Genomic DNA, 12,872 nt, shown 5'->3' with positions numbered 1-12,872 from the left:
AAAAAACACCGAAATTGATGCAGCGATTTGCGTTTCAACATTTTTTTGTTTGCGTCAAAAGAAAAATAGAAAATTTGAGTACACCCAAAGTAATTTGTTAGTAGAAAGAACAGAAAAGTCTGCTAAAACAGCAAAAAGTCTGCTGAAAAAAGGGAAAGCAGTCACTGTTTGCTGAAATGGCAAATATTGTCTGCTATTTTTTAAACTCGATTACACTAAAACATGTCTTAGTTGAGCTAAAACAAATAAAAACGTCCCACCCAGCAAAAAAAATTTGGATGTTCTTCAAAAGGCAGAACTTTAAAAGCACTTCCAGAAGATGCACTCCCAATGAAGTTCTTTATTTTAACTACCCAGGGAGTTCTCTTAATTCAATTTTGTATAACTTGGTGTTTTCATATTTTTAATGGGTAATTTTAAATTTTATGGTAATAAAATGGTACAAATCATTTAAATTTTGTCGAAAAAAATGCTAAATCCAATCTGAAAAAATTGCGAATTTTTAAAAATTATTAACGTTCCACACAAGCGTAAGAATGCATTAAAACTCATAATTTTTTTTTTTTTTTAATTATTTATTTTTCAAAATATCACAAAATTTCTTAATTCACATCCAAAACATTGAATTCGGATCACACCTAAAGAAGTGATGCAAATTCACTACAATGGCTGTTGAAATGGATGGCGACGCTTTTTTGCTGCCGCCAAAAAAGTAGTGAAAATGTTCTTTTTGGATCCGGAAGTGGTGCAAAATTGGCGTAGAAGCGATGAATTTAACATGGACTGGTCATAGGACGGATGTCCACCATTTCAGTAGACGTTGCACTGAATTTGCATCACTTCTTAAGGTGTGATGCGAATTCAGTATTTTGGATGTGAATTAAAAAATATGTGACATTTTAACAAATAAATAAACTTTTAAATTTTTTATGATTTTTAATGCATTCTAACGCTTGTCTGGAACGTTTGACATCAAATATTTTCAAAAACTCGCATGTTTTCTAGAACGGATTTAACATTTTTTCGCCATAATTTAAATAATTTGTATCATTTTATTAATTCATAAACTGTTTTAAACCTATTTGAAACAAAAAAATTTTTTAATTCCCATTAAAAATGTGAAAAAAGCGAGTTATAAAAAAAAGTGACTCAAATGAACTTCCTGTGCAGTTAAAATAAAGAACATCTTTGGGATAACATTTTTGGAAGTGCTTTTAAAGTTGTGCCTTTAGAAGAACTACCATTTTTTTTTTGCTGGGGTCAACTTATCAAATTGAGGCATAACAGCAAACAAAATATTTGTCAGTCGCATTTAAGAGCTTGTAAGTTTATTACAATGCAAAAATATACATTTGGTTTTTAAATATACTTTGGGGAAAATGTACACAGAAAAAAATTTCACGAAAAATGTTTCAATTAAAATTTTAATTGAGTTTTAAAAAATATTCAATTAAAAATTTAATTGAATCAACAAATTTTTTAATTGAAACAAAAATCAATCACAAAAATTAATAGTATCAATTAATTTTTTAATTGGATCAAATAATTTTTTAATTGACCTTCAATTAATTTTTTAATTGATACTATCATTTCTGTGATTGAAGACATTTCAATTAAAAAATTAATTGGATCAATTAATTTCGTGATTGAATCAGAAAAAAATTTTTTTGTGTGTACACACAAAAAAAATTTTATTAGATTCAATCAAAAAATTAATTAATTAATCCAATTAATTTTTTTAATTGAAAGGTCTTCAATCACGAAAATAATAGTATCAATCACAGTTTTAATTGAGCATCCAAAAAAATACTTGATTAAAAAATTAATTGATTTCATTAGCAAATTTCAATTAATTTTTTAATTGATTCTATTAAATTTTTAATTGACGTTGAAAGCAAAATTAAATTAATTTTTCAATTAAAAACGAAACTATTTTCAATCGCTATACTATATTTCAATCATTTTCTTTTTTAATTTTTAAATTTAAATTTTAAGAATTTAAAAAAATATACATCCATAATTTTGTAACTAACTCTTCCGAGTTTGATTAAAAAGTTAATTGTATTAATTAAGTTTTTAATTGAAAATTTAAAAACTCTCAATCATTAACTTAATTGACTTAATGTTTCTAGTTTAATTAAAAGGTTAATAGTATCCATTAATTTTTTCATTTGAAAAAGTTTTCAACATCAATCAACTTTTTAATTGGGAATATTTTGGTGATATTCTTTTCTGTGTATAATCTAAAAATTTTATAATTTGTTGTTCGTAGACCCTGAAGTACAAAAATGTAACAGTAGACATCGACTTCTGTTTTTAGCAGACTTTTTTTCTATGAGTGTAGACTTTTTCAAAATTTGGAAATAGGTAGCTTTTTCATTATTTTGGCAAAATCGATTATCGACTTTGGAAATAGTCGACTTCTCAAGATAATTTCTTCCGAAAATTTTATAAAAAAAATTGCCTTTTTTAATATCATATTTTGAAAAGGGACCTATATTAAATTATGTACTCCATATTTTTTCAATATTTGGAAAATGTTAGTTCACTTAAATTTTAAGGTTACTATTTAGATAATTGTAATGCGTTTTTAAAGAAATCCTAAATTTTTTCAAAATCTTTAATTTTTTCAAAATTTTTATTTTTTTAAAAATTTTAATTTTTTCAAAATTTTTAATTTTTTCAAAATTTTTAATTTTTTCAAAATTTTTAATTTTTTCAAAATTTTTAATTTTTTCAAAATTTTTAATTTTTTTCCATAAGTTTTTTTTTAGGATTTATCATCAACGAATTACATCAACATAATTTTTGTAGCATTTCGATTTTAACAATAATTTTTATAAAAATAATATAGCAAAATACAACAAATATTAAAAGCAATGAAAAACCAATTTTGCTGTGATGCTGTGATATGAAAAAAAAAATATTAAATAATTTTAAACCATTCCAATCATGGAAAAATTTCATTTAATTTTTCGATAAAATTTATGAAAACAAAATATCATTGCATTTTGCTAATATTTAAATTGTTTTCTTTTCTAAAGAAATGTTTAAAGCAAAATAGGATTGAATAAGGTCGAAAAGAGGGAGGATATTCGAAAGGTTTATTTTCTACATATTATAAAATATATTTCGTACTTCACACTCTTCTTTGGGGAACATTTCCTTAAATATTCGCTGTATAATGTGATACCTGTAAAGAGAAAAGAAGATCAAAAGATTATTATCATCTAAATTATGTAAGTACTCACAAAAAAGTTTTTTCTGATTCAATCACGAAATTAATTGATCCAATTAATTTTTTAATGGAAATGTCTTCAATCATTTAATTACAAAATTAATTGATCCAATTAAATATTTAATTGATACTATTAATTTGTGTGATTGATTTTTATTTCAATTAAAAAATTTGTTAAATCAATTAAATTTTTAATTGAATATTTTTTAAAACTCAATTAAGATTTTAATTGGAAAAATGTTCGTGAAATTTTTTTCTGTGTTTTATAACAACATAAATGATGAAAAAGAATTAATTGTTTAAGTGCATATAAAAATTTGAAATATTTTTTGCACCATATTGATTTTAAGAAAATTTCATGATTTTCCAGAAATACGTAATTTATGTAGTCGTGAAAGTTCAAGTTTTGTAACTTCCCTACGGGAAATTGGTGCAAATTGCCACTGACGGACCTATCACAGAACTGATACCTGTGCTCCAGTTAGTTGCAATTTTTAAATAGTCGTAATTTATTTATTTCCTTACTCGCTTGATACTAAAAACTTAAATCCATTAAGATTTTAATATCAAGCATTTTCACATTTTGTGAAATAAAATTATCAGAATAACATATTGTTCGACATATTTCAAAAGATCTTTGTTTCATTTCGGGTTCGATTGGGATGCCCAAATTGAAACAGATTTCTAAGAATTTGTCCGAGACTGGTTCCTGAGGACTTGTCTATGGGGTACTCTTGCTAAATTGTTCCAGGACGTGTCCTGTGGGATGAGTCCAAGACGCGTCCTAAAATGTAAATTTACCCAGTCAATGACAAACCCATGTTAAAGTGACCGGTCTCTTCCATACGTTTTCACCAGAACTGGGACTGGTCCATACACACCAGGTTCTAGTCCTGTACCGGTTCTGTGGTTGATCCATTTCCCGTAGGGTTATTAATCCTATTTTCATTAAACAACTAAAACTTACTTTGAATGTAAACCGCCACCAGGTGGAAGACCCTCAATATTTTTATTTTTTAAAGCGTCCCTTAATTCACCGAAATATGTGAAATCATTACTTGCAATTTCCTCTGTAATAAAAGATAAAGAAACAAAATAATACATAAGTTAACTAATAACAAGAATATAATAAAAATAGTTTGTTTATAATAACACAAAAATCGTAAAAGGGGGAAAATTTTAGGAAATTTGAATATTCAACATGCGATTAAAAACGAATTTTTATTTTTCATTTGGATTGGTTTGAGAATGAAGATTAAAATTTAAGGAAATACATTTTTTTAAATCTTCTCTTATATTAGTTTTTTTCTTTGTTTTACACAAGGAAACCTAATATACGAACTGAACATTTTTGTCAATTAATTAGGGGTACTATACTTAAATTATACACATACCGCGGGGGAGCCTGAATTATTAATTATTTTTTATTTATTTTTATTTCATACATTATAAAAATTTATTTTAATTTAATTTGATGTATTGATTTGTTATGTATTTAATTTTTATTAATTATAACTTATTTAACATAATTAATTCATGTTTTTTAATAAAATTTTGTTAATTTAATTTTTATGTTAGCAGGCTGGTAATGTCCAAATTAAACTACATATTATTACAATATTCATTCGAGCTTATTGGACAGGAAAATATTCAATTAAAAATGTAATTGAAACAAAAATTAATTGGATCAATTAATTTTTAATTGACTTTCATTTCAATTAAAAATTAATTGGATCAATTAATTTCGTGATTGAAGACAAAAAATATATATATTTTTTTTGGTGTATGTTTCAGTGTTGACCAACACCTGTCCAATAAGTTCGGATGAATATTGTAATAATATATTTAAATTAAATTTTATTAAATTAATCACAGTTTTAATTTAATTCAATTTACTTTAGATTTATGGAATTTAGCAGACAAATATCGACTAATAGACTCGACTTTTTCCAAATCATTTCAAATCTACTTTTGATGTTGGACCATCGATTTATAGATTATTCTCCCATGGCGATATTTTTTAAGCCAAAAGCTTAAATTTTAATTTTTTGCAATATAAACGTAATTTTTTGCAATATAAATCTCTGTAATGAAAAGTTCAAATTGAAAGATGATTGAAGTCCCAAATATTTCGAAAAAACAATTTGCGATTGCGATTACTGAAATTCAAAGCCGATTACTAGCTATTTGACGTTGGTCAAAATTGGATTGTCTTTCAATGTAACAAAAAGTAGTCATCATTGAAATACGCCATTTTTCGGAGAACATGTTGTCTCTATTTTTAATGCCGATCGATTAGCGATGTCTTCAAACCAGGAATTTTTTGCAAAATTTTATTTCTATAGAAATTTTTTGAAAATTTTTATTTATATGAAAAATTTTGTCAAAATTTTATTTAGACATTTTTTCAAAATTTTATTTCTATAGAAAATTTTTGCAAAATTTTATTTCTATAAAAATTTTTTTGCAAAATTTTATTTCTATAGAATTTTTTTGCAAAATTTAATTTCTATAGAAAATTTTTGCAAAATTTTATTTCTATAGAAAATTTTTGCAAAATTTTATTTATATATATTTTTTTTTGCAAAATTTTATTTCTATAGAATATTTTGTCAAAATTTTATTTCTATAGAAAATTTTTGCAAAATTTTATTTCTATAGAAAATTTTTGCAAAATTTTATTTCTATAGAAAATTTTTGCAACATTTTATTTCTATAGAAAATTTTTGCAACATTTTATTCCTATAGAAAATTTTTGCAACTTTTATTTCTATAGAAAATTTTTTGCAAAATTTTATTTCCATAGAAAATTTTTTGCAAAATTTAATTTCTATAGAATTTTTTTGCAAAATTTTATTTATATAGAAAATTTTGTCAAAATTTTATTTATATAGAAATTTTTTCAAAAAATGTTTGCAAAATTTTATTTCTATAGAAAATTTTCCAAAATTTTATTTATATAATTTTTTTTGCAAAATTTTATTTCTATAAAAATTTTTTTGCAAAATTTTATTTCTATTGAAAATTTTTTGCAAAATTTAATTTCTATAGAAAAGTTTTGCAAAATTTTATTTCCATAGAAAATTTTTGCAAAATTTTATTTCTATAGAAAATTTTTGCAACATTTTATTTCTATAGAAAATTTTTGCAACATTTTATTCCTATAGAAAATTTTTGCAACATTTTATTTCTATAGAAAATTTTTTGCAAAATTTTATTTCCATAGAAAATTTTTTGCAAAATTTAATTTCTATAGAATTTTTTTTGCAAAATTTTATTTATATAGAAAATTTTGTCAAAATTTTATTTATATAGAATTTTTTTCAAAAAATTTTTGCAAAATTTTATTTCTATAGAAAATTTTTGCAAAATGTTATTTCTATAGAAAATTTTTCCAAAATTTTATTTATATAATTTTTTTTTGCAAAATTTTATTTCTATAAAATTTTTTTGCAAAATTTTATTTCTATAGAAAATTTTTTGCAAAATTTTATTTCTATAGAAAATTTTTTGCAAAATTTAATTTCTATAGAAAATTTTTGCAAAATTTTATTTATATAATTTTTTTTTTATTTTTTTTTGCAAAATTTTATTTCTATAAAAATTTTTTTTGCAAAATTTAATTTCTATAGAAAATTTTTTGCAAAATTTAATTTCTATAGAAATTTTTGCAAAATTTTATTTCTATAGAAAATTTTTCAAAATTTTATTTATATAATTTTTTTTTTTGCAAAATTTTATTTCTATAGAATATTTTGTCAAAATTTTATTTATATAGAAAATTTTGTCAAAATTTTATTTAAATAGAAAATTTTGTCAAAATTTTATTTCTATAGAAAATTTTTGCAAAATTTTATTTCTATAGAATATTTTGTCAAAATTTTATTTTTATAGAATTCTTTTTAAATTTTATTTCTATAGAAATTGTTGTCAAAATTTTATTTTCTTTAAAATTCAGTCTAAAGGAGCTCTTGAAAATAATCTTCCAGTGAAAGTTTTGTTGAAATTTAGTAAAAAGTACCTTTTTCGCTTCAAACTATTTCAGACTAATCTACTTGCATTGTAAACCAAAGTCTATTATTTCTTCAAAATTTGCAAAATATAAACAAAGTTTTGTTTTTTGTCAAAATTTGTTCCGAGACTCATTTGGACATTGTGGTAAAATTTGGGTATTGAATAGAATCTGAAGCTTCTTAAAGTTTGTTCGTCTTAATTTAAAAATTCTCTTATTCCAATATAATTTGAAATAATTTCGAAAAGATAACATTTAAAAAGACCATGCGGCCTTTTCTCAAAATTTGTAAATCAAAAACGAAATAATTGTTGTCAAAATTTGTTCGAGGCTCATTTGGACATTTAGCCAAAATTTAGGTTTTGGGTAGTATATACAAGAACAATTGAATTATACATAATAAGTCCATACATATGGGAATTGTCTTTTATATTTCAGGATTGGGCAACAATAGTGTTATACGATAATCTGCCAACTGACAGCTCTATCGCAAAGCTTGACATTTTCGAGGATATACGAACTTTGAACGTTTTGATATACAAGCGCTATTTGTGTTGTGCCAAAACAAAAAATGAATTAAATCGTGAAAATTTTCGTTCGATTATTTTATACGACTTTCGACTTAGATTAACACAACGATCGTTTGATTATTTTATACGACTTTCGACTTAGATTAACACAACGATAGTAAAGGGTGATTTGTTAAGAGCTTGATAACTTTTAAAAAAAAAAAAAACGCATAAAATTTGCAAAATCTCATCGGTTCTTTATTTGAAACGTTAGATTGGTCCATGACATTTACTTTTTGAAGATAATTTCATTTAAATGTTGACCGCGGCTGCGTCTTAGGTGGTCCATTCGGAAAGTCCAATTTTGGGCAACTTTTTCGAGCATTTCGGCCGGAATAGCCCGAATTTCTTCGGAAATGTTGTCTTCCAAAGCTGGAATAGTTGCTGGCTTATTTCTGTAGACTTTAGACTTGACGTAGCCCCACAAAAAATAGTCTAAAGGCGTCAAATCGCATGATCTTGGTGGCCAACTTACCGGTCCATTTCTTGAGATGAATTGTTCTCCGAAGTTTTCCCTCAAAATGGCCATAGAATCGCGAGCTGTGTGGCATGTAGCGCCATCTTGTTGAAACCACATGTCAACCAAGTTCAGTTCTTCCATTTTTGGCAACAAAAAGTTTGTTAGCATCGAACGATAGCGATCGCCATTCACCGTAACGTTGCGTCCAACAGCATCTTTGAAAAAATACGGTCCAATGATTCCACCAGCGTACAAACCACACCAAACAGTGCATTTTTCGGGATGCATGGGCAGTTCTTGAACGGCTTCTGGTTGCTCTTCACTCCAAATGCGGCAATTTTGCTTATTTACGTAGCCATTCAACCAGAAATGAGCCTCATCGCTGAACAAAATTTGTCGATAAAAAAGCGGATTTTCTGCCAACTTTTCTAGGGCCCATTCACTGAAAATTCGACGTTGTGGCAGATCGTTCGGCTTCAGTTCTTGCACGAGCTGTATTTTATACGGTTTTACACCAAGATCTTTGCGTAAAATCTTCCATGTGGTCGAATAACACAAACCCAATTGCTGCGAACGGGAACGAATCGACATTTCACGGTCTTCAGCAACACTCTCAGAAACAGACGCAATATTCTCTTCTGTACGCACTGTACGCATTCGCGTGGTTGGTTTAATGTCCAATAAAGTAAACTGAGTGCGAAACTTGGTCACAATCGCATTAATTGTTTGCTCACTTGGTCGATTATGTAGACCATAAATCGGACGTAAAGCGCGAAACACATTTCGAACCGAACACTGATTTTGGTAATAAAATTCAATGATTTGCAAGCGTTGCTCGTTAGAAAGTCTATTCATGATGAAATGTCAAAACATACTGAGCATCTTTCTCTTTGACACCATGTCTGAAATCCCACGTGATCTGTCAAATACTAATGCATGAAAATCCTAACCTCAAAAGAATCACCCTTTACATCGATGAGTATAATTAAATTTTTGGCGATGAAGCTCCGTGTGAAGAACCAGTGTTTATCGATGCTATAGTGAATTGAACCGAGGATGTAGTTCACTCCCATACAATTAAATTTCGTGAAGGTCGTCCAAGATCGGTTATTGTTCCGGAAACCTTTGAGTGGTACACAACCATTTGTTTGCCAGTTGTCTTCCCAGAAATGAGGAACAACAACCATCCACAACGGATCTGACAAATCAGCTCAAACAACTGGATTTTTGAGAACATCGAGAAAATCGACGTAATGGGTCATTCGACGTATAGTCCTGGCTTGGCATCAAATAAATTTCCGTAGGCTAAAGATAAAATGAGAAGTCTACGTTTTTCCGACACCTGAAGAAGCGCTTGATGCGTTCAGAATTCATCCTTTGGAGTTACCACAATCAGAGTGGCTAAATTGGTTCAATCGCATGCAAAAGTGTATAGATCTTAATGTGAAATATTTTGAAAAAAAAAGATAAAGCGTTCTTCAACGATTAATATTTGTTTTTGTTTTCTAACTTCGAAATATAAAAGACAACCCTCGTATAACAAATATGCTGTACTACGTACACACAAAATTTTTTTTTTCTGATTCAATCACGAAATTAATTGATCCAATTAATTTTTTAATTGCAATGTCTTCAATCACAGAAATTATAGTATAAATTAAAAATTTAATTGACAGTCAATTAAAAAATTAATTGATCCAATTAAAAAATTAATTGATACTATTAATTTGTGTGATTGATTTTTATTTCAATTAAAAAATTTGTTGATTCAATTAAAATTTTGATTGAATATTTTTTAAAACTCAATTAAGATTTTAATTGGAAAAATTTTCGAGATTTTTTTTCTGTGTATGCAATCTTTGAGAAATTTTGAAGGCTCGGAACACCACAATAAAAAATTGTCTCAAAAATTTGGTATTTTTTATGAAAACGCGTAATATTATGTACACTTAGGGACTCTTTCATTTATGTACCACGTATAATTTAACTACTTGATTCTGTCGTCTTCATTATATACACATGAATCGTACACACAAAAAAAAAACTCACGAAAATTTTTCCAATTAAAATTTTAATTGAGTTTTAAAAAATATTCAATCAAAAATTTTATTGATTCAACAAATTTTTTAATTGAAACAAAAATCAATCACAAAAATAATAGTATCAAATAATTTTTTAATTGGATCAATTAACTTTTTAATTGACCTTCAATTAATTTTTTAATTGATACTATCATTTCTGTGATTGAAGACATTTCAATTAAAAATTAATTGGATCAATTAATTTCGTGATTGAATCAGAAAAAAAATTTTTTGTGTGTAGAGATATTGGAATTATTTTTTCTACTAGTTACTGTGTAGTTAGGAATATTTCTATACAAAAAGTAATAATAATTCGTGTAGGCATGCAGGCGAAAAGTTATGATAATTACTAACAAAATAAATATACATACATTACAATCAAGAAGAAATAATAAAAATTTATGTTTAAAGTAAATCTATGTAGAAATTTTGTAAACATACCTTATGCTCACTTTCGGACATAACAATTCACTTTCTCTAGTAACAACAACAACACCATGATTCTCAAGCATTTTGAAAGGCACAAATAGTTTCACAAATACTTATAATTAGTTTTTTTTTATTAATTTCAATAATTTTCATTTAAATTTTCATTTTAAGTTTGAGAAGAGAAATGGGGAAGTGAAATGTTTTGCGTATTCTCATGAATGTAGATATTTTTTTTTATATATAATGAAATTTCAATTGTTATAATAAAGATTCATATATATAGTTATTGGTGTTATTTTTTTATGTCATAAATTGTTCACAAATATGTATATAAATATATTTCCCTTTTTCGAAACAATTACTAGATCAGTCATTCTTCTTTTAATGTGTAGTTTTGGTTTTCTACTTATTACACATAGATTATGTTATTAATTTGATTTTAAAAATTTTTTTTGTTTTTACTTTAATTTCAGTTTTAAATTGTTTTAAATCATACAAAACTAAGGTGAGCATAAGGTTTTACATTAGACTGTTTTTGGTAGTTTATTTATTTATTTATTTTTTTTTAACAAAACAAAATTGTATAATATTAAGTTATTTTTCGTTCGGTTTCGCCTATTGTAAAGTATTTCCACTATCTTATTATAATCTTAAATATAAGTGATTGTGATTTTTATTTTAAAAATTGCACATTTGGTTTGATAATCTAGTTCTTAGTCACTCATATATTGAGTGTTATTGGTGTTTGGTTTTATTTTTGGCAATTACGTTTGTTTGGTTTAATATTTTTGTTGTATTATCTTTCAATTGTTGGCACAATATAATAATAAAAATTCTATTTTTTTGTCATCTGATAAAAAAAGACATGAATAACGACTTTTAATAAATGTAAGAATTAAAGTTTGTGGTTTGTTTTCTGTTTAATGGGCCTACACTGAAAAAATATCAACAATATGTTTCAATTAAAATTTTAATTGACTTCAAATTTATTAAAATTTTAATTGGATGTTATGAATTCTGTAATTGAAGAAATTTTAATTTAAAAATAAATCGATCAATTAATTTTGTTATTGAAGCTAAAGAATATTTTTTCTGATATAATTAAGTGTACATTTTTTTATGGTTCTTGCGGTACTTTGTCTGTGCCACCAGTTATAGTTCAAGGTACAGAAGTTTATTGTTCTGAACATGTATCCTTTTTGGGATATGAGATCGATTCACATAGATCATGTATGATTCCATGTTAAGCTCAATGACAAGGGACCTCCTTTTTATAGCCGAGTCCGAACGGCGTTCCACATTGCAGTGAAACCACTTAGAGAAGCTCTGAAACCCTCAGAAATGTCACCAGCATTACTGAGGTGGGATAATCCACCGCTGAAAAACTTTTTGGTGTTCGGTCGAAGCAGGAATCGAACCCACGACCTTGTGTATGCAAGGCGGGCAAGCTAACCATTGCACCACGGATGGTGCAATGGTTAGGTATGCAGTGGACGCCCGAAAGTGGTGGTTACCGACAAAAACATAAAAAAAACCCACAAAATGATTTTGAACAAGTAAGTAAAGTCTAAAGTCGGGCGGGGTCGACTATATTATACCCTTCACCCCTACGTAGGCCAACATTTGTGTTACCATCTCAACTACTTCACATTTGCTGGAAGCTATATAAAGGAGACAAATTTTTTTACTTCCACAAAATCTCTAGAATTAAAATTTAAATCGGCTAACGCTATCCAGTTAATTGGAGGAAACTTCCATTGAAAATGGATCTAAAATGCGTAACAGTCTACCATATTCCCCAATTCTGGTGTACGTATATATGGGAGCCATACCGCTTGTGCGAAATTTGAAGCAAATCACGGCAAAACCCTGGATTTTGTTGCCTTATAAGTTCAAATCGGACGAAAGATATACATGGGATCTATATCTAAATCTGAATCGATTTTGACCATATTTGGCACATACAATATAGTATCGTTAAAAGTACCGCTTGTGCAAAATTTGAAGTAAGTCAGGGCAAAACTCTGGCTTTTGAGACCATATAAGTCCAAATCGGACGAAAGATATATATGTGAGCTATATC

At 26.6% G+C, this 12,872-nt stretch overlaps 1 protein-coding gene across 3 annotated transcripts in view; it reads right to left on the bottom strand.

The window, feature by feature from the left end:
- The window catches only part of alph (protein phosphatase alphabet), a 42,229-nt gene that overhangs the window by 1,423 nt on the left and 27,934 nt on the right, over window positions 1-12,872 (bottom strand). For all 3 annotated transcript variants that reach the window (XM_075292869.1, XM_075292884.1, XM_075292876.1), the window contains exons 4-5: window positions 4,206-4,308; window positions 3,139-3,193 (exon numbers count right to left, since the gene is read on the bottom strand). In XM_075292869.1, the coding sequence (XP_075148984.1) occupies window positions 3,139-3,193; window positions 4,206-4,308 (158 nt within the window). The remainder of the gene's footprint in view (window positions 1-3,138; window positions 3,194-4,205; window positions 4,309-12,872) is intronic.

This window comes from Haematobia irritans, chromosome 1, assembly GCF_050003625.1.
Source record: "Haematobia irritans isolate KBUSLIRL chromosome 1, ASM5000362v1, whole genome shotgun sequence".
Lineage (NCBI taxonomy): Eukaryota > Metazoa > Arthropoda > Insecta > Diptera > Muscidae > Haematobia > Haematobia irritans.
Note: the sequence above shows the minus strand (reverse complement) of the source record. Positions and strands in the feature narration are given on the sequence as shown.